The sequence below is a fragment of the Ciconia boyciana genome, chromosome 2 (assembly GCF_034638445.1).
Source record: "Ciconia boyciana chromosome 2, ASM3463844v1, whole genome shotgun sequence".
NCBI lineage: Eukaryota > Metazoa > Chordata > Aves > Ciconiiformes > Ciconiidae > Ciconia > Ciconia boyciana.
In genome coordinates this window covers 10,033,201-10,054,628 of record NC_132935.1, presented here as the reverse complement: position 1 = coordinate 10,054,628, position 21,428 = coordinate 10,033,201, and the positions used below count along the sequence as shown (strand labels likewise).

Below are 21,428 nucleotides of genomic sequence, written 5' to 3'. Positions count from 1 at the left end.
TGGCACAGCGAGCATTGATGCATATGAGCTTGGAACACTGATCATGCGATTGACACATGAATAGCAGGTGGCTTTTCCAAGACTCATTTATCAAGGAACAAAGAAAGTTGTGGGTACAAGGAGCCTCATGCATATCTTTCCTATCGCATGTAATTTGACTATGAGCCAACCACTTTATCTATAAATATGACAGCCAAAGTGAACCTTCTTTGAGCTCTCCCTGCTAGGCAGCGTGGCTGCATGGCGGTGATCTCCCCTCGAGCTGGGACACTTTTCAAGGTTGCTCCTCAAGGAAGAGAGACCTTTTACCAACGGTACATCTTTGGTAAGCAACTGACATCACGCATAACCTTGTAGTATGGTAACTTTGATTTTGCCTTTGTAACTTTGATTGCATGCTGAATTGATAAATTTTGCATATATAATCCCTTAGACATAAACCGTTGTCCAAGTCTGAGACTAAGATTGGACCTAGCCGCACCTAAGCTCCATCAGGAGTCTAGAAAGCAAGGGGGTCTATTCTGAACCTCGTGACTCAATGGGAGGGTCCTCCATACCCTTTTGTATCCTCGGTCTCTCTGTGAATCATTTTAACTCGAGTGTAACCCAATTTTCCTGTGTATGTTTCTTCCATGCAGTAATTAATAGAGTGAACCTTGCCATCAAACTTTGTTAAGTCACACTTTTATAAATCATATTAAAACCACTTTTGTTAATACCTTTGACAGTGATTTTTTAAGTGACCTAAATCACTCATTTGATACAGCTGCCTCACCCAAATTTGGAGCTAGCCTTGCTTTGAGCAGGGGGGTGGGACTAGACATTTCCAGGAGTCCTTTCTAACCTAAGGTTTTCTATGATCGTATTCTTATCCTAGGGTGTTTTTTCCATTTAGTACTGAAACGCAGAAAAGGTCATTCAATCATTTAATCTGAACCCTTGCAGAGTTTTGGCTATGGAAGCTAGGAAGTCCTGAACTGAGTCCAAGAAGAAATTCAGTCCTCAAACACCTCTTTTTACATTTAGAGGTTGTCTTTTGAGGCCTACTTCCCTGTATATATTGGACAAAGTTTTTATAAAGTGGGTGGAAAATATTGCCAAACCAGATGGGGACACATCTTAAACCCATATCACCAGGAAGTGTATGCAGCTCTTGGGCATGAACTGAGCTGGTGCTGCCTCAGCACAGCATAAATTCAACTGCATGTTGTTGGGAAAGGGAAAGAGCTTTTCCTTTCCTCAGGAGCCACCAAAGAGCAGTGCTGTGTTAGGTTTTGCATACATGCCCTTGCGGTAACAGTGATTTACTCAGTTGAATCAGATGAAACTGATTGATAAAAGGTAAAAAAAGGGGCTTTTCTGTTTAGAAGTGGGGGTGTGCAGGCACAGAAGCTGTTATATTCCCTAGTATCTTTGGAAATCTATAAGCATGTTTTCCAAGATAGTAAAAAATGTGGTGGAATTAAGTCTTATGGACTTATGAAGTTAAGGACTTATGGACTTAAGTCTTATGGACTTATGGACTTATGGACTTATGAAGTCCATAAGACCACGGACCAAAGCCTGTAGGTTCCTGAACTCTATGGACAACTTTCCAATCAGTAAGTGCCTCAACCCAACTGGGACTCTCAGAAGAGGATGTTTCTCGGTTTTTGTTCCCTAGTGAACCAACAGTGGTGCCCATCATGGTCCTCTTTGTCTCCCTTTACATAGAAGTTGAATGATTAGAGGATTCGTCACGGAACCAGGGAGGTTCAGCTTGTATTTTCTCTTCCACTTAAAGGTTTGGAAGTTACTAGCCAGTCGACCTCGCTAAGTTAAGGGCATTCTCCCTCATCCTTCCAAAGAGGGGCCTCTGGACCTAGAAAAACCACACAAATGAGGACATAATTGTGGTATTGTGATTACAGCACACAGCTGGGGAGGAGGAAAAACTTGGTTCCGCTCCTAATTCCCAAAAACTTCTTCTGTGTTTTATAACTTATATTTCTGTAGTAACAATTGTTAGGTAAAATACAGGAAAGTCTACTAGAGTAGTGAGAATAGTATGTAATTCAGGATGCAAGTAAAACACATGATTATACTTTGCTTAGTCCGTAGACTGCTTGAAAGGCATAAATTAAAAGCTATGTGAAGCCTAGAGACAAGACATTAAGATTCTGCTTCAGCTCTTTCCAAGATTTTTATTAAAAAATGACCTGAAATAAATGAAGATCAAACAAATTAATTTACATATGAAATGAGGTCTGCTTAGAATTCTCTGATATTTGAGCTGATATTTGATACTTCATTACAAAAACAACAAAAAAGCAAGGTTTACAGAAAAAAAGGAGTATCTTTTTGTTATTTCAACTGATACTCTTGGAAAAAATAAACAAGTTCTAAGGCAAACAAAACCTTCTGCAGAACTGTAGACAGTTATGGCTATGAGAACATTACTCATAATAAAACAATAATAATGAAAATTTAATTGTAATAGCCTGAATAGCTCAACTGACATTTTTGGGGAAAAATAAATGAAAGAGCTACAAAACTGGCTGAATTTCTCAATGTCAAAGAAGTCATTATAATTTTGATTTGAGTTTTTTTTTTTCTTTTGATATGTCAGAGAAACTTGTGCAGTTTCAGAAATTAGAGGAGACTTTCTACGTCTGCTTGTTTTTTAGGAGGTGACTGTAGTGAACATTACTGAGTAATCTTGAGAGTAAGCACAAACAAATCCAGCAATCTGAATATGAGATAGAGATACTAAATGCAATGTGGGGAAAGAGGTAAGATCTAGATATCCGAGTAACAGAGCAGGAATTTGCTAACTTTCATCCTTATTTTACACGGGATAATTGGAAAAAGTAAAGACATTATTTTAAAAAATGATCTGCAATTTTGGATGCATATGTTTCAAGTGATTGTTAGTTAAGATACAGTTTTCAGAGTTAAAGACTCTACCTGATGTGAGTGCTTGAATAGTCTTGGAATTTGACCTTGCATGTCTAAACTGTAGATCATAGACACTGTGGCATCAGAAATTATAAAAAACCACAAACCAGTTTTGAATGTTTAATCCATGACCTTTCTTAGTGTTCTTAAAAGTCCAGAATGCTCATGGCCATACTCCCACTGAGCTCAGTGGCAATACTCATTTTGACTTAGATTTGTACATTGACTTGTATATGGTACAGAGACATGGTAGAATTTCATTTGTATTTTTACAGTATTTGGGAAAATAAGATTGCTTTCTCTAAATGTGTTCATTGTGGACAAAGTGAACATACACACATGGAAAAAAAAAGAAAAAAAAAAAAGATACACCTGATTTCATTCATTCTCAGTTTACATTTTCCACTCTGTGATAGTGTCAGAGGATCTTGGGACACCTGGTGTTCCTTTGATGATGATGGATTGCTGATATTATTCCCTGAAGAACAGCCCAGGGCATTCTTTATTATTTTCCTTTCTATTTCAGACATTTTATTAAGCATCAAGCTCTGTTCTTCCAGTGGAGATTTCCATTTGATTAAAAGCAAACGATTCTCTAAGTGAGGTTTGTCTGGTTGAGAGCCATTTCCTATGTCCATGCAAGCAGGTCTGTCAAACTGTGACCCTTCCTCATTCCTGACATGTTTACGTTGGCAAGGTCACAGAGAGAGACGTAAATTGTTTGGTTTGAATAAAAACAATCAGAACATTTAAATCACAAGCAGATCATAACCCGGTGACATGGCAATGGAAATATCTCAAACTGCTGCCCACATTTTTCAAATGAGATGCTGTTATAGTGTTGATTTATGGGCAGTGATATTTTAACAAAAGAGAAGCTTGAAAATATCTGCATCTGGCATTGGTTAGGGAATGTCTGGAGGCAGCTGGGACTGATCCAAGCCCCAGCTATATATACCCTAGTAAACTACCCATGTCCAAAATCATCCTTTGGTGCTCTAGCTGACTGGCACAGAACAGCCCATGTCCATACTGTTAACTTTTCTTGCTCTCTAAGGGGTGACTGTGTACAGACTGGTTACTGAGAGTAGTTTCTGCCCTCTGCTAGGTCCTAAGGGAAATGCTAGATGTCCCAGACCAAAACTATACTGGTTTGAATAATACAGCAATACATACAGTCTGGGTCTGGTCCCCATTATGTTCCCTCATTTTGTTTAATTTATTAGGAAAGTAGCTATAGTCTTTGAGTGTTTCTTGCTGTGTCCAACAAACTCCGCTTTCCTTGGTCCAGATTCATTACAGCTAGTAGGCACTCAACTGAGTGATTTAATGTAAGGCAGGAGCTGAGCTGGCCCCATTTTCCCTCATGGAGGGAGATGGAGTCTCTCATATGCACAGTAGATAGACAACATTGCTTTCTTGGACATACCTGTCTCTCTCTCCAGAATATATGGGAGATTTAGTTTGACAGCTCCCTGATATGGGCACCTCTGCCTGGTGCCTGCAGTTAGCCAGGATGAATCTGGGGCTTTGGCTTTCCTTTCTTTGCCATGGGAGTTGGGAAATGTACAGACTCAGTGAAGTTTGATGCTCAGGAAGTCATGGTCCAGTATATTTTAAATGCTCAAAAATAGTTTAAGCAGGTGTGCTCAGTGGAAGTATTCACCATTCAACTTTTCTACTATCAGACTCAATTTTAAAGTATACATTTTTAATCTAAAAATAGGACGCAAACTCAGACACCATCCAGACTGGCAGCAAGATCAATATAGCCTCAGACAGGCAAAGAAAATGGAATGTTCATACAAACTGCTAACTTATTAACTGGAGTTTATTATCAACATTGCAAGAAATACATAGGAAAAGATGAAAGCTAAGTAAGATTTTCATTTAGATGACCCTTGCTACAGAGGCACAATTTCTAGTAAGTCTCCACATTGTATTAAAAGCTACCTCCAGCTGACCCACTTTAGGGTGGATAGCCCAGTAGTTTAGTGCAATTAGAAGTGCCTAGCTATTCTTTGCATGTCATCAGCAACAGAAAATGGTGTGCATTCACTTCACTAGGCCATCAAGATCAGGAATACCTTAATGCCACAGTTCACATTTGGGCAAACAAGTTTTGTCCTGTACTTTGAATGAACAACAAGGAGCATGACTGTAATAGCACAAAGCTGAATTGAAGCTAACAATAACCTCTTGACTTTTGGTTTCCTTTTCCTTGTTTTAGCAATCATTTTGGTTCTTGTAGTTCAAGTGGTCTATGTGTTGTAGGACCAAAAAGTGATGGAGAGAAGAGACATCTGTCAGACAGTCTGACAGGAAAATACTGATAATAATAATACCAATACAATCACTGCTCATTCTTGAGTCCACTGCTTCCATTTTCTAGGTGGGTGAAGCGACACAGGGCAAGGCTAAGTGCCTTTTCCAACAAGAAAAGTGTCTGGACTGTCCCCCCTGTTAGCTGCAGGGAGGGAAGAAGATTACATCTCTTCAGTCCTCTGCTCCCAAAGTGACTTTGGTTTGGAGAAGAGGGCAGGCAGGAGCAGAACTAAGTGATGCCTGATACTTTGCTTTGGAGAAGAGAAGTGTGGAGTAGGAGTGGGGCAAGCACTGGAGTAGCCTACTCTTATTTTAGTGCTCTGTAGACATGCTGTGTGACGGCTCATGCCTTTCTTGTCCTCCTGCCTAGCATCCAGGAGTCAGGAGACAGGCAGTGGGAAAATACAAGACTGCTTTAAGCAGCAAGGTATTTTAAAACTGAAGGAAAAATAATAGTATTGAGATTTTAATTCATCTTCTGGTCTTAGAAATATACAGCACCCTACTATATTCAGAAGGTCCCTTTTATTACAAAAAGAAAAGAGAAAAAAAATAATTCTAGGAATTAGGGCTTCAGGAAATACAAGATATTGTGAGACTGGCAGTTAATCACTGCAGTTGTTAACCTTGCACCCACATTGCAGGTTTGTTACCTATCCTGTATGAGGAAAAACATCCGCAGTTCAGCCACATCCACTAAGGCAGATACAAAGCCCATGAACTTGTAGCTCTTTCTGATTTGTGGAGGCTAAGACCCTGGTTCTTCTGCAGTGAAATCTAGGGATGAAGTCTCTGGTACCCATTAATCCTTGTATAGAATTTAAAGTCTTCTTGGATTTCAGACCTCAGTTTTCTTCAGTGAGCAATGAAACAGAATATCCCTCCATAAAGCCGTGCTGACATGTCTCTGGGTCTTTTGAACCCTACAAACTGAGATTCTCCGTTTGCAGTATCCTTTTGCAATTTTTTGTGGGGGTTTTAGCAAATCCCTTCCTCAAATAATAAGTCAAGATGAAAACTCCAAGCACTGAGTCTGGTTATTGTGAAATTATTGGTACAAACACAAGGTTTAGTCTATTACTATTACCACTGGCTAGAAGAGAAATTGTTAGAGGGAATCCAGCACCACCTGTACTTTCCAAATAAATCATTTCCATTTCATTTCAATATCTAATCCAGTATTTTCCCTGTTTTATCTCTTTAGAGAGTTTGGAAAAAATAATTTCCTCTCACAGCTTTTCTTTCTCTCTCTTCCACCTGGGACCTTCTCTGTGCCAGACCTTTTCTCATGCTTGAAACAAACTCTCCATTCCTCTGGCTGACACATTGCCTTAAACCTCCCTGACACTTGGTTTGCATCTAGTTTTCCCATGCTATTTGCTCTTGGTAGCAAATAGCTTGGTAGTGGTGGCTCTTTGGGCCATCCACTAAAATAACAAAACAAAACAAAAGAAAACAAAAGAAAACAAACCAAAACCAAACTTATAGTTTACAAATAGCTGAATTTCTATTCCAGCTTCATTCTGTGTACCCATATGTCAATTTAAGAGGAGACCTCTCTCAGAGAAGAAGGACCCCTGTAGGGGCAGCTGCTTCCACAGCCCTGACAACCTCAGAAGGTCACTAAAGGAAACATCCCAAAAAGGTATTTAGTGACTGTCTCCTGCAAAGAGCTGATGAAACTTTTCATTCCTAAGGTCCTCACTTCTCCTGGGCCTGATCCTCTACTGTGGACTGCAGTGAAATAAGGGTCAGATTGTTTGGTATTTAGCCAGATGCCCACAGAAGCCATTTGGCCCGCTCAAAGCACACCCCACACAAAGGACTGAGGCAGCTGGGAACTTTGCCCCAAGGATGTTCCCTTTCCTGGAGTCCAAAAGGGTACACATTCCTAAAAAAAAAACAACAGAGGGAAAGAATGAAAATTATAACAATATGCAAGCGATTCCATCTTTGATTTGTTCATCAAGCCAACATAAAAATTATCATTAAAAAGATTGCCTGGATACTTTTTTTTAAATTTGGTTGGGTTTCCCCACCCAGATAAAGGTAGGTCCATTGTGTCTTGAAATGCCACTGCCAAATGCAAAATATCAAATGCTGTCTATGAAAAATCAGCAGGCCCAGAAGCATCAACAGTTTAATTTTTGTTTTCATTGGTTTCCCCAATTAATGTTAGTTGACAGAATTTAGGTTAGATTTGCAAATAATTTCCTTCAACTCAGTCCTGGTGTTTCTTTTTTTTTGCTAAACAGCATACCCAGCTAAGCTCTTTTGCTTGTCTCTGAGAAGAAGGTACATGACTTTCACCTCCATCATACAGCCAGGGGGTCGATGGATGGGTTGACCTGTCACAACCCAGGAAATCCAAAAAGTTGTACCTCATGGCCTCAGGGATGTACCAAATGAAGCTTGTTTACATAGATGCACCTGGGTCACCCTTAAAATAGCAGTGGAGGCTGGCCAGCAGCTATGGTATTGACTCAGCTCCTCAGCTGTGCTGGATCCAGGTTAAGCTGGCTTCCCTCTTGCTGTTGCTACAGGGCTAAGAATCTCCTGGTTTTAAAACCACCTTGGGTATGACTCCACAAGTAACTTTTCTCTTTCAGTACATTACTGACATCCCTGGAAAGAGCCTGTGGGCAGAGATGACACCTTCCTGTGTGCCAGCAAAAGGCCACGCTCATCTATCTTGCACTGCTCTATTTGAGGACTAATTCTGGTTTCGGAACATTTTGATGTTCTTTGATTTATTTATTGATTGCAAAGCATACTTACACTAAGCCAGATCTTAGTGTCTGGAGTGTTTATCCACTCTCTTCATTGTTTGTTAGTCACCTCCTAATTGATTGCTGTGGAATAGTGATTAGGAAGGCTCAGGCAGAGGATAATGACTTCAGGTGGGATGTACACTGGAAAGCCTGAGCAATATTAGGCATTCATGTAAATCACTCTCTTCTTAATAAACAGGAGGTAGGTCAGGGTCAGCCTGGAGGAAGGTGTGGTGGGGAGAAGGACCCTCCACAGGTCACGTAACTGCATGAGCTGACAGGCCCAGGAGTAATACAAGACCTTCAGTGACATCCTGCCTGTGTGGACAACTGCCTTCAACATCTCTTTCAACCTGTTTTTTTTAAACACTGCCTGCACTACTGACTATGTTTGCCCGTGGCCCTTCTGCAAGATACAAAAAGGAAGGAATATCCCCCGTTCTCCATGGAGTTTGGTGATTTCTGTGTTGAGTTACCAAGACAAGAGAGGAAGAAAACACCTGCTGACACTGCTACAGGGAGAGATGCCATTTCAAACACTGAGACAACCTGAACTTGTTTGTCCTCTGCAGAGGAGCTCCAGCCTGGAGCGAAGGACTGTATGGGTACATCAGGCATCGACGCTTGAAGAGAGCTCTGCCTTGGTGAACTGTTCACCTTTCTACTGCATCCCCATGGATGAGCTGGGGGCAGCAGGCAGGTGCCCCGAGGAGTAGGGGTCTGGTCCTGTCTCCACATGGCTGTGAGCAATTCCTTAAGCAGTCTGTGTCACTGTTTGGGGTGTCCATGCCCAGGCACTGGCAGTGGGGCTGCAGGGGTGGCTTCTGTGGGAGGAAGCCAGGGCTGCCCCGTGCTTGACACAGCCAGCTCCAAGGGCCCCACCGCAGGACACAGCTGAGCCCCTCAGCCAAGCTGGGGGTGCCTGGGGGAAAAGAGGTTTCCGAAAGGGCACAGGGCGGCAGAGGCAGAGGAGGAGGAAGCCAAGGAGGGAGCAGCAGCAGAGGGACCCCGCGGCCGGAGGAGGAGGAGGGCAGGAGGTGCTGCAGGCCCGCAGCAGGGCTCCCCTGCAGCCCTGGAGAGACCCCGCTGGAGCAGAGACCCACCCTGCAGCCCGGGGAGGGCCCCACGCCGCAGCAGGGGGATATTTCCTGCAGGAGCTGCGGCCGTGGAGAGCCCGGGCGGGAGCAGGTTGTCCCTGAAGGACTGCAGCCCGGGGCAGGGCCTGCGCTGGAGCAGGAGACGGGTGAGGAGGAAGGAGCGGCCAAGAGGGGCTGTGATAACTCCCCATCCCTACCCCTGTGCCCCTCACGGGGACAGGAGTTGGCAGTGAAGGGGTGAAGGTGGGCATAGGGAAAGGGGGAGTGGTAGAAAGGTGTCGTTTTAATGTTTGCCTTTTTTTTTTCACTACCTGAATCTATTTTAAGTGGCAATGAATTAAATTAATTTTCCCCAAGTTGAGTCTGGTTTGCTCATGATGGTAACCTGTAAGAAATCTCCCTGTCTCCCTAACTCATGAGCTTTTTCATGATATTTTCTCCCCTGTCCTCCTGAGGAAGGGGAGTGACAGAGCAGCTGGGTGGGCATCTGGCTGCTGGCCAAGGTCAACCCACCACAGTTGCAGCCCCTCTCTTGTAACATGAAGCTAACTGTGATTTGACACAAGACACTCATTCTGTACAAGCTCTTGCTCAGCTCTTAGCCAGCTATCTATTCTAAATTCATAGTATAGCCATTATGGTGTATAGACATGACCATGGCAAAAAAATAATATAATTTTTATTAGATTAACTAGTAAAATTGGAAAAGCGAAAAAACAAAAAAGAACTCAGACAAGTTTGTGGGTACACCAACCTTTCTTCAGGACAAGGGTCTGTGTGTCGATAAGCTTGTTCTCTTTTTCTAACAGAATCTAATGCTCAAATAAAAGAAAATCGAGATCTTCTAAAAAGCCTAACTCACTGTCCAAGATCAACATCTTGCTCCCTCCTTACTTGTTGGAGACAACTAACTATCTCTGGTACGTGACCCAGGCCATCTTAAGAGTGAAGTATTATAACAGGGATGAATAGCTTTTTGAATTTTTTTTTTTCTATTGCATCAGAGGAAAGTTAGACAAGCTTAAAAAGGATATTTAGCTTTTAGTTGGCTGAAGTTAGGTGTGATATATCCTACCCTTAGCTCCTTCCATAATCAATAACGATAACAAGGTATACAATTTGGCTAGGATGGAGGGCAATACTCACACCAACTGCCTATTATAGATACAATGCAAGGAACCAGTATATTACATATAGACAGTACACAGGTGCCTAAAAGGGGCACTTTCAAAGCCCTAAGTTAGCTGCCAGCTACATACAGAGACCACAGAAATATGCCCCACGGGTATTAGCACTCTTGAAAGAAGTAACCCGCTGCTGTGCACAGGGCCTGGACACTGCATCTGGTTTTAAAATGGGACCTTGCTGCAGGACTCTAGAGTCTTTAAGTGCCTTAAAGATGTCTGGATGATCTGCAAAAAATATCCATCCAGGTAAGACGTTAAATCTCACAGAAGGTAAAGGGGAAACTCATTTAAATGCTATAATAGCTCTCCCTTGACACCTCTTTATCTTTAGAGGTCTAGATACCACTTTAAATCTTGTCTGATAGGCTTATAGCCATACAGGGACTTAGGTGTGACAGTGCTTCATCGGCAGCTAAAAATAGAGTGCATCTTTATTTTCTCAGCCTTCTGTGAATTGCTGTTTATCTCATCCATTTGTATTTGAAGAGAAAACTGTCATTTGCCTTGTCCTTGTACTGGTTTAGCACAAAAACAGTCCCTGGAAGTTAATACCTCCATAGCAAATGGCAGCCTGAGGCTTGGTGGTCAGGCAGTCCAAGCAGACTGAAAGTGTGCCTGTTTCCTGCATCCAGTGGCACAGAGAAGAGTAACAGGGATATCAGTCTCCCAGACTGAATGACCAGATGCCCATTTACAGCTGGGAAAATCCAGGATAAGTGAGCATACATGCTGTTGCCAATAGCCATCGCTTTGCTGCTAGTACGTGAATGTGCCAAGTCTATCAACAGCACCATCAAGAAGTTAACTCATGGCTACAGACAACAGATGCTGAGGTATCCTCCACTCCTCTGAAACCTGTCTATTTGTCACCAAAGGTAAAGCCTGTGCTGTGCAAAGAGCAAAACTCCTGAGACAGAAGCTCTCAGTGGGCATGGTTTAGGAGAAAGCTCCTGGTTTAGAGAACGCTCAGCTCCTGCCGAAGCAGCATGGTTTCTCCAGGCCTTCCTACTTTTTTTTTGTCAGGGGCATCATTTTAACACTTGTCTGCTCAGAATCAGAATGTGCTTTGGTAGAATCTGATGAATGTAGCTTCACGACAACCCACCAAGCTAAGCAGCAGTCCATTTTGCAAAGGCAGAAGCAGAGGTTTGGAGCAGGAGCACAAAGAAAGACATGGTCACCTCCAGGATGAGCGCATGCAGTCTGTGCAACCACCATGGGAGGCACAGGAGGGAGACATACATCCTAGCAGTGACCAAGTTTAGCTTGGTTTCTATTTCTTAATCTCTGGGGTGGGGAGAATGACCTCTTCATCTGGGCAAGATTGTTCCAGGTCTTTTGTGGCACAGAGAAGTTGGAACCTGCACTTCTTCCCTCGACCACACAGATTTGTACTTTCTCACAGGTTCCCACCTCCAGATTCCTCCTCCATGTGGAAAGCACTATGCTGCAGGCTGCAGGTCAGTGCAGCACAAGGGAGAGGAGCCCATCCTCTGCCCTCACTGCCAAAAGCACATCCCAGCTGCACTGGCTAAAGGCATGTGACCATGTGTGCTGTCACCTCACCCTTGGCAGCTTGTAGACATTTTCTATTTCTGGCCATGTGCTCCAGCTGTTCCCCTTCCAGCTCCATTGCACCTTTAACCCAGTACTGAGATAAAGGATAGGAAAAGATTAGCAAGGTCTGCTGACCATGAGGGCTGCACTTTGATACCTGCAGCTGCTTTTGAAAAGTAATATGTCAGTGTCTGTGACACTGCCTGTGCATCTCTTTATAACAGTAATTTTCTTAGTCCTTGTTTCTCCTCAGTTTAAATAGCTTGGATCTGATCTTTCCCTTCAGTCTCTCCCCTCTGTGTGCCATCACTGAGTTCACAGCTTCTGTTTGTGCCACCACAGTCTATCACTGTAGGAAAGTGGGACCTGTAGGTAGGCCTTTGCTCATGTATAAATGTATCTGTTATTTTATGAAATCCACCCACATTTGTTCTTTAAAAAGTATCAATAAATACAAATACCTAATTATTTTTTAAATCCTGAGGTGGTACCTTCCCAGCATTCAGTTACTGGTCCTGGGTGAACTTCCTCAGATCCAGAGCCATGAGTTTCCTTTTTTTCTACACTTACTCACTTATTTATGAATCAAAGAACAGAGCAGATGAGCACCATGTCCTGCCCTTATTTGGCAGAAAGCATCTGAGTGAAGCTGAAATCAGTTCAGTTAATTGATAAAAAAACAGCTGAGGAGCAAGCTGGGAGAACTTCTGTAACTGCTTACTAGGACAACATTGCTTTGTTAAAAATTTCCAATTTTCTATTTCAGTTTTATATTAAAGCAGCCAAACTTTTTGGGAGTAGTGGAGAAGTGGGAGATTAAAAGATACTGACTGCTACAGCTTATTCAGGACCACTGTGCTTCTGCATTTCAGCTGGGCTTTTCCCTGATCTGACTTTGGAACTAATTAGGAACTAGTCAGAAACAGATATTATGACTGGTTTTACTGTAAATACTTGTGTCCTTAGGACTAGAGAGCTCTGCTGCTGCCTGGGACGTGGGGAACCAGGTAAGTGGAGAAGCTTTATCTGAAAATCAGGTAAAGCTGTAATCTCTGATGCTTGACCTATGATGCAGGGAGAGGCTGGTTGTTCATTTTTCTTTGGTAGAAAAAGAAAGTAGAACTTTTAATGTCAAGGCTGATTAGGCAGCTGTGAGTAATTGAAGGAAGTGCTATTGTGTTTGAGATCCTGGGAAAGTAAATATGAAGGGGGGGCGGGGGGGGCAAAATAATTCTCAGCTGTAAGGAAAACAGATTATTCATGTTAGAGCTTCATAAACGGTCCTAGATAAGTACCAGGGAGGTATCAGCTGCTCTTCTCATTACATCCTGGTGGGGAGGCTGGGGACTGATGAAGTGGTCAGTGAGGCCATGTACAAGAGAGGGTCTTTCCTGGCCATAACATAGGAGAAGCATGCACAGATGGGTTCCCAGGCACACCCTTTAATCTCATGTGTGGAAACAGATCTAGTTCTCCCCACAATGATATGCTAAGGTTTCTTCCCTGCTTTTTATTAATGCTTGTCTTTGAGGTCTCAGCTGCATTTCCCAATTACTAAAAACTGTTTTGTCTTAAGAGGATTCTCTCTGTTCACAATTCAGGAGTTTCCTTCATTTGTAGCTCATAGCCTAGAAAATCCATTAATTATATGCATTGATACTTTTGAATGCTCTTTCTAGGAGCCATGACCACTAAATCCTTTGTCAAACTCTTCTGTAAGAATTACTACCCTTGAACTCTACTTTGTGGGGAGAAAGAGAAGACAGCAAAATGAAACTGGAATTCCTATGCCACATGTGAGCAACAACTGTTTGATACATTAGCAATTCAGGGATGCAGCAAAGGATATTAGAAACTGCAAAACTTTCCCATGAGACTTTTTTTGAAGATAGCTGTTGGCAGGTTATACTTTTCCCTTTATGAAATCTAGTCCATTCCCTTGCTTTTTGTGTTTCTTCATTATGAAGAGATAAGCAAGAGGCATTGAATTAGAATTTCTGAATTCTATTCCTACCTCTATGACTTATCTACCACATATCCTAGAAACAAATTCTGCCTTTTCCAAATTGCTCATTATTTCTGTCTTCCTGGATATTTGGGTCTTGGATCTAGGACAGTTTTGTCACTGTAGGTAAGGTAATGCAAAATGGAGTCATTGCTTACCTCTCTTGGAAATTCCTTTTTTCCTTATAAGGAATCAAGCGTATGCTTATATGTGTCTGTGGACAAAGCACGGATTGCAAAAATATTTTTTACAATACCTGCTATTCATTAAGCTATTATTACTGGTAGCAGATAGCTATTCATACAACATATTAAGTTATGTGTTCACTCAGCTCACTCACACACAGTTACCCAGCTGAAGCAATAGCTGCAAAAACACCCCCAGCTTCTCACTCAGAAGTAGAGTTAATTTCTCAGTAAGTGTTCAAAGTCCCCCAGAAGGCCCTTTGCTTCACTAAGTATATATATACACTCCTGTAGTCTTCAGGTGCATATGGCTGCCACCCCCTCTTGCATGTGGCCTTAGTTACACAACCTGTGGTTGATATTAGTGTGTGCTCGTGCCCTTGTACAGATTCAGCAGATTTTTTGTGCTGTGAGTTCATCAGCTGTTGCAAATTCAACAGGAGACTCCTAGTGTCCAGAGCCTGTCAGACCATTCCAAGCTTTCATAGAAAAGTCTTGTAAGTACATAGTTTTCCTCTTTCTGGCCTGTTGCTTTCTGGTAACTATTTCTCCATCCACACCTACAGACAGCTACAGGATTTGTTCACTGAAACAGAAACAGTCTTTACAACCCCTCTTCCCTTGGCCATGAAATATTTCTCTCTTTAGGCCATTGCACTGGATATACATGTGCAATTTCATGTTATACTTCACCTGATCTGAAGTCAAGTTGCTGCCGGAAGAACAAATCTCCCACTTCCTCCCCTGCGTCAAATCTAATGTTTGCCTCCAGGGTGACCTTGATCCCTTTGTTGACCTGAAGGAAAATTAAAACTTTTTTAAAAAATTATCTATTTTTCTTGTGAATCAATGAGATGGCACAATCAACAGATTGAAGGCAACATGGACTAGGGGAGTTCGCACCTGCAAAGCGTGGGGAAAGGGGTGACCCAGTGTTGGTGACAGAATTGGATCACATTAACTCTAATGTTAAACTTCTCCCCAAAACCTAGATGACAAATCCTTGAGCTTTTTCACAGCACTGTGTTGATCATCAAATGAATGTGATCATCAAACTCTTCTGCAAAGTGCCATTTTTATTCATTCCCTCTACTATGCATTGATGGATTCCTAAAGCTATACAAATGTGACTGAGCACCTCAAGAGAGTGGATTGTGTCACAAATGTTCAATGCATATAGCAAAGCTAGAAGCAAGTTGCTTCACTATTAACAAGGTAATAGCTGTATGGCCTCACTACTTTCCGGAGAGGTTAACTTGATTTTTACATTTGAAGGAGAGAAGTGGACCAAAGCCATGAAGAAGCAAATATAAAGCACCAAAGATAAGGATAAAAATCAAAACTCCATGCCTCCATTGTCTGATGGCCCCCATAAGGTCAGAGAGGACACAAATGCACAAATGCTTGCTGAGCTTTTAATGGTCATTTTACGATTACACCACTCAGATGAGACTGTTAAATTCCAAACTGAATATGCATCATTCAGATGGAAAAATCACAAAGTGAGGAAAAAAAGAGAAAATGTAGAAATCACCCTTTATTTTTATGCCAGTAGGGCTACTGGAGAGATAATTTTTCAGCAGAAAGATAAGATTTTACTGCTTTGAGGCATTTATTCTAACCCTGAGTCGTCTCTTGCTCACACTCTTTTTAAAATCTATCCCCAATAGGGACCAATGTCTCCGCTGCAGTAGAGTGGCTCACAGCTCTGGAGTATTCAAGTACCTCTCTGCAGTCATAAACTCCTGTTTCTGGAGGCTATATCACAGTTCTGAGGAGCTCAGATGACCTCAGAGCAATCTGGTAGCCCTCGTGAAGATTTATCTCCTAGTCCTGATGCAAGAGGGTTGGTCTGCACATCTGAAGGCCAGCTTGGTACTGTCTGATATCAAGTGGTCATTCACATGAGCAGAGGCGAAGGGCAGGACTCAATTACTATAATCCAAAAGAAAGATGTTATGGAAAGAGGAGGGACCGACACGAGACTTCTTGCTGGCTCTGTTGAAGCCTTTCTGCAGAATACAGGTCACCTCAGATGCCCGGATTCCAGACAGCCCTCTACTGTGCTGTGGACAGGTATTTATAGTTCAAAGGGACTGGAAAAGCAAGAAGCACAATCTTGACTTGGATAGCCTTCTGACTATCAGCCCAATGGGGACATTTAATACCTCCTTTGTCTGAGATTTTTAGATTATTTTCTTTGTTTCTCTGCTAAAAGTATAGCTTGAAGTGATTTTGGTAGCAGCTGTGAGCACTCAGCATTTGAGTAAATCAGAGCCAGGGGTCTGCTGTTTGGCACCTTCCCAGTGAAAGAGGAGCTCAGAGAATAATGTCTTTTGAGGTGGTCTTGTCCAGGATCACATGAAATCTATAGCGGAGGGAAGGGGAAGATCCAGTTCTTCAGTTCAACCTGTCATCCTGTTAAGACTGCCTTTCTATTGCAACAAGCAAAAGATGTTCTTGCAATAAACCCCAACAAATTCTTCTCCTGTACGAGTTTGGCTCAATCCAAAGACAAGGAAGCAAAATAATATATGGTGTATTATTTTTGGTATACATGGTGTATTACAGGTATTGTAATGCTAAATATGGTATTGTAATGCTTATACACAAATCGCCATTCCCAGGGCCATATTGACTGTGACATTTCCTAATTTCTGAGTGCTTTACTTCGTACCCTCAAGCATTTATCGGTCTGCATTGAAGTTATTTCTGTACAGACAAGGAAGGGAGTAAGTTATCCTAGTTTAGTTGCTTCTACCTTAAGGACTGATAAGTCTAAACTATACCAAGGGAAAATTTATGTCTGCCAGAAAAAGTCCATAGGTAGTTCAGGGCATAGACTTCTTGGGCTTAGTGCTCCAATGCTCTATATCATGTATAAACATTAATGCCCAAGCAAAATGAACATCAGCTGTGCAGAAGATTGCATTGAGATACATAAGAAATTATTATGTTTTCATTCTTAATTTAGAAACGCAAATTGCTAAAGGCCTTTGGGCCTGGTTTCCAGTTTTACTTTTTGTCTGCTTGTCCCACAATCACGAGTTTCTGTTAATACACAATGTTATGTACTTTTGAGAGGATGCTACTATAAGAAAATGGATCTATAAAAAATGTACATAGGGATGCAAATCAATATAGGAAAGAGTAAAAATAGCACAGCTTCACCTTTCTGCAGGGCTAAATTTCAGGAAGTTTGAGAGATTATTTAACTGCACTACTTTATGTAGAAAATGCCAATAAATACCAAAACAGCTCTGTGAAAGTGACTCTTCATCCTGGCTTGAAGATAGGTGCAATTAAGTGATGTCTTCCTGATCCTGTGGACACGATGCTAAAGAAGACATTGAGTAGCTAATAGAGCCAGGCAGCGTGTCAGATGTCAATAGTATTGGTTAGGCTGGCTCAGGTCTAGTCTTTCAGTGCCATGGCACAGTGCAAACTCTCAGGTCAGCATTAGGAGACTGCCCCTGCCCAAGTTCCTGAATATCCTGAAGGAGGGAGAGCTCAAACGTTCACAGCTCTGCTACACTCATGGCCAACAATACGAATGAGAAATTAAAAGGTCATGACAGGTATATTTACCATGTTGAACTATATACCTCCTTCATGGGAATAATCTCCTTACATGGGATTTAGGTTTCTTCTTCTCACATTTGTCTTCATTCTTTCCCATTTACTTCCTTTTTTTTCACCATTGATGAAGAGAAATGATGAAAGCAAAGCTTTCTCAGGCAGTTATTTACAGCAACAGAAAGAGAAATGCCATTTGCAGGTTAGTTAGAATCATAGAATAACAGAATAATTTAGGTTGGAAAAGACTGTATGTCCCTTCTCGTATGTCGGGTGCTCCAGCCTCCTGACCATCTTGATGGCCTTCTGCTCAACTTGCTGCACTTTGTCAATGTCTGGGGAGCCCAAACTGGGCTCCCTCCAGTTTAGTGTCATCCACCAGCTTGCAGGGAAAGAATTCCATCTCCCCGTCTTGGTTCTTTAAGAAGAGGCAAAACAGTATTCACCTCAGTATCAAACCCTGAGGAACACTACTTGTGACTAGAGGTTTGTGGAAACCTTCCCAGTTTTACCAAGGTGATCATCCCCCAGTTAGTCTCCATTGTTGACACTCCATCTGGCATCACTGATCATCCAAGTTCCCTTTTCAGGGAAACAAATTGCACTTCCTAAAGTGAAATTTCCAAAGTCCCAGTCACCCCCTGGAGATTCCAGTGAGTTGATCATCTGTATCCTTCACATTTTCATTATTACATATTCTTTAATGAAAACTGTAATGAAATCTGTGAAATCTAGTAACAGTGTACAAAAAGGATGAAATTTCCAATTTGGGAGAAACCAACCTCATTTTAATCCTGGCAGCAAATATTAAAAATAGAATTAAATGCAAAAGAAAAGAAAGTAGGAAAATGTGATTATATATGTACACAACAGAGTTAGAATCCATATAATATCTCTAACTACTTCTTGTTATGCTTCTCCAGTGAAGGGCACATGAAGTTGGCAGTGTTCTTTGCAAACCTTTTGGCCAAAGTGCATCTATATTTTTCTACCAAAATGCTACTTGCAGAGTAAGAATTTAATCAATGACAAACACAGCAATAAGAAATTGTACATCAATGCATATAGTGGCTTATTGCAGACATAAACTCTGTCTTTGGAGAGACAAAGTGAATTCAGTAGGCCATTAACCTGTGGTGGAGTCCTTAGAAAATAAAACTGTCCAGAGATGGTTTATTTTACTTTATTTAAAACTTGTTATTTCATATCAATCTTGGACTTAAGCCATACACATTCATTCCCTGAACTTTCTCACATCTATACCTGCTGCTTACACCTTTACTGCAGAGAGGAACTCACCACTTCAATGTTTTAAATGAGTTTTTCCAGCAGAGGCAATACTATACAACATTCAGACTTGTGTTCCAATGATTTAACAAGGACGTGAACAGCAATGGCCAGTGGCGGTCTGGGACCTAAGCAGTTGAGATCGTCAGAACCAAAAAAATGAGATTTGTAGTGGTTTTGGTTTTTTTTCTAAATGACTATTTATTTTCTAGTGCAGGTAAGAAAATTGCAAGACAGGAAATGTACTTTGGAAAACAATCCCTGCTGCAAGCAAGAAAATATCAGTGCAATGTGCAGGTACTGCAGATTTCTTTCCCAATCTAAGTTTTGATCTGTTTCCAGCATGTTCTGGTTTCGGCTGGGATAGAGTTAATTTTTTTTCACAGCAAGCTTCCACATGGACACCTACCTGCAGCACCTGCAGAAGGTCAGTGAGGAGGGGGATAATGACCATCCAGAGTCCGTGGAGTATGGACTGGGTTACGACTGTCCGGCTACTGAAGGGATCTTTGAGTACGCGGCAACCATTGGGCAGAGCCACCATCACCACAGCCCAGTGGCAAGTGCACCATCACCACTGCTGGATGGCAAGTGCAAGGTAGCAATTAACTGGCCTGGAGGGTGGCACCATGAAAAGAAAGATGAAGCTTCTGGCTTCTGTTACCTGAATGATGCTGTCTTGGGGATCCTGCGGCTGTGCAAGAAATTTGACCGTGTCCTTTATATCAATTTGGATTTGCATCATGGGGATGGAGTTGAAGATGCCTTTAGTTTCACCTCAAACATGACTGTTTCCCTGCACAAGTTTTCACCAGGATTTTTCCCAGGCACTGGTGATGTGACAAATGTTGGCCTGGGAAAAGGTTGCTATTACAGCGTGAATGTACCTATTCAAGATGGCATTCAGGATGAGAAGTTTGTGTTTTGGTGCTGTGTTTTGGATTTAGCATAAGAATAATGTGATAACACACTGATGTTTTAGTTGTTGCTAAGTAGTGTTTATACTAAGTCAAGGACTTTTCAGCTTCCCATACTCTGCCAGCGAGGAGGTGCACAAGAAGCTGGGAGGGAACATAGCCAGGACAGCTGACCCAAAGTGGCCAAAGGGCTATTCCATACCATATGACATCATGCTTAGTATAGAAACTGGGGGGAGTTGGTCAGGGGGCAGCCATCGCTGCTCGGGAACGGGCTGGGCGTTGGTCGGCGGGTAGTGAGCATTTGCATCACTTGTTTTTTCTGGGTTTTGTTTTTATCTCTCTTTTTGTTGTTTTCCTTTTCATTACAATTTATTACTATTATTTTATTTAAATCATTAAACTATTCTTATCTCAACCCATGAGTTTTCTTACTTGTGTCCTTCTGATTCTCTCCCTCATCCCGCCAGGGTGGGGACGGTGAGCAAGTGGCTGTGTGGTGCTTGGTTGCTGACTGAGGTTAAACCACGACACAGTGTTAGTTTCATATTCCTTCAGATCACACATTAGAAAAGAGAAAGAAAAAGAAAAAAAAAGTTTTAAAAAATGGTGCAACCACAGAGGTAACACCACTAAAATAAACCTCTATGCATATATTATTTTAAGTTCGACTTTAGTATTTCATAATACCTAAAACCAATTAGGTTGAAATATTTTGTAAGCATCTGGATTGAATATCCCAGGAAAACTTCAGCTACTACTTAAAAAAATGAGGTGACATCTATGGGGAGAAAAATAAGGAAGACATGATCCTTGTTTTTAAATTTCCACCTCTGGAAGTAGTCACACCATCTAACTGTAGACTTCTGTATCTAGGTGCCAAGTTAGAACATCTTTCCTTGGATCTGAATAGCTCTATGGAAATGAACTGACTCTTTGGTGCTGGTCAATACAAAGGCTTTAGCTCTGCATCACTTGTTGGAATAGATGACTTTTCTTTCTTTGTGTATACAGACTGAAAACAGGGGGATTTGCTTCCTATTATGGACCACTGAGTTTAATGTCTAATGTGAGGTGGTGTGAATACACTTATTTGTATGGATGGGGCTCATCTGACCTACTGCAAACATCTATACATGGCCTGGTCATCTCTACTGCTTGCACAGTCAGTGAGAGAAACATGGTACCACACACCTCACCCAAAAAGGAGGAGTCTGAAATTGAACACAGAAATTTTGCTCCAAAAGTCTCTGTCTCTCCACTGACTAAATCAGGAATTTAAGTTACTTTAAAATCAGAGATTTTTTTTTAATGGTGTGCACAGCTAAAGTTAAATGAGATTAAGTCCATCCTGCATATCTGGCATTAAACTCCCCACCTAATCCTATAAAACTTCTGTTAGCTAGTTTACAGACATGTTCTGATTTAATCAGAAACATAGTTCCCCAAACAGTTATTTATCAACTGTGATCTTTTCAATATTAACAAAATCTTTGCTAAACAACATGGGTTAACCTTTTCTACTTCCACTGTGAGAACAAGACTTACCTAGAAATTGCAAATCCTTTAACAGCTCAGTGATCA

General features: G+C 41.7%; 1 protein-coding gene across 1 annotated transcript; it reads left to right on the top strand.

The window, feature by feature from the left end:
- Positions 1-240: 240 nt before the first annotated feature.
- Positions 241-19,879, top strand: LOC140648694 (histone deacetylase 8-like). The gene is made up of 2 exons (XM_072855053.1): positions 241-325; positions 19,314-19,879. Exons 1-2 carry the CDS (start codon positions 241-243, stop codon positions 19,877-19,879), a joined length of 651 nt encoding a protein of 216 aa, XP_072711154.1.
- Positions 19,880-21,428: the final 1,549 nt, after the last annotated feature.

Coding starts and splice junctions, on each gene's coding strand:
- LOC140648694 (XM_072855053.1), top strand. CDS start 241: ATGGCGGTGATCTCCCCTCGAGCTGGGACACTTTTCAAGGTTGCTCCT. Junction 326..19,313: donor TTACCAACGGTACATCTTTG/GTAAGCAACTGA, acceptor TTTTTTTCACAG/CAAGCTTCCACATGGACACC.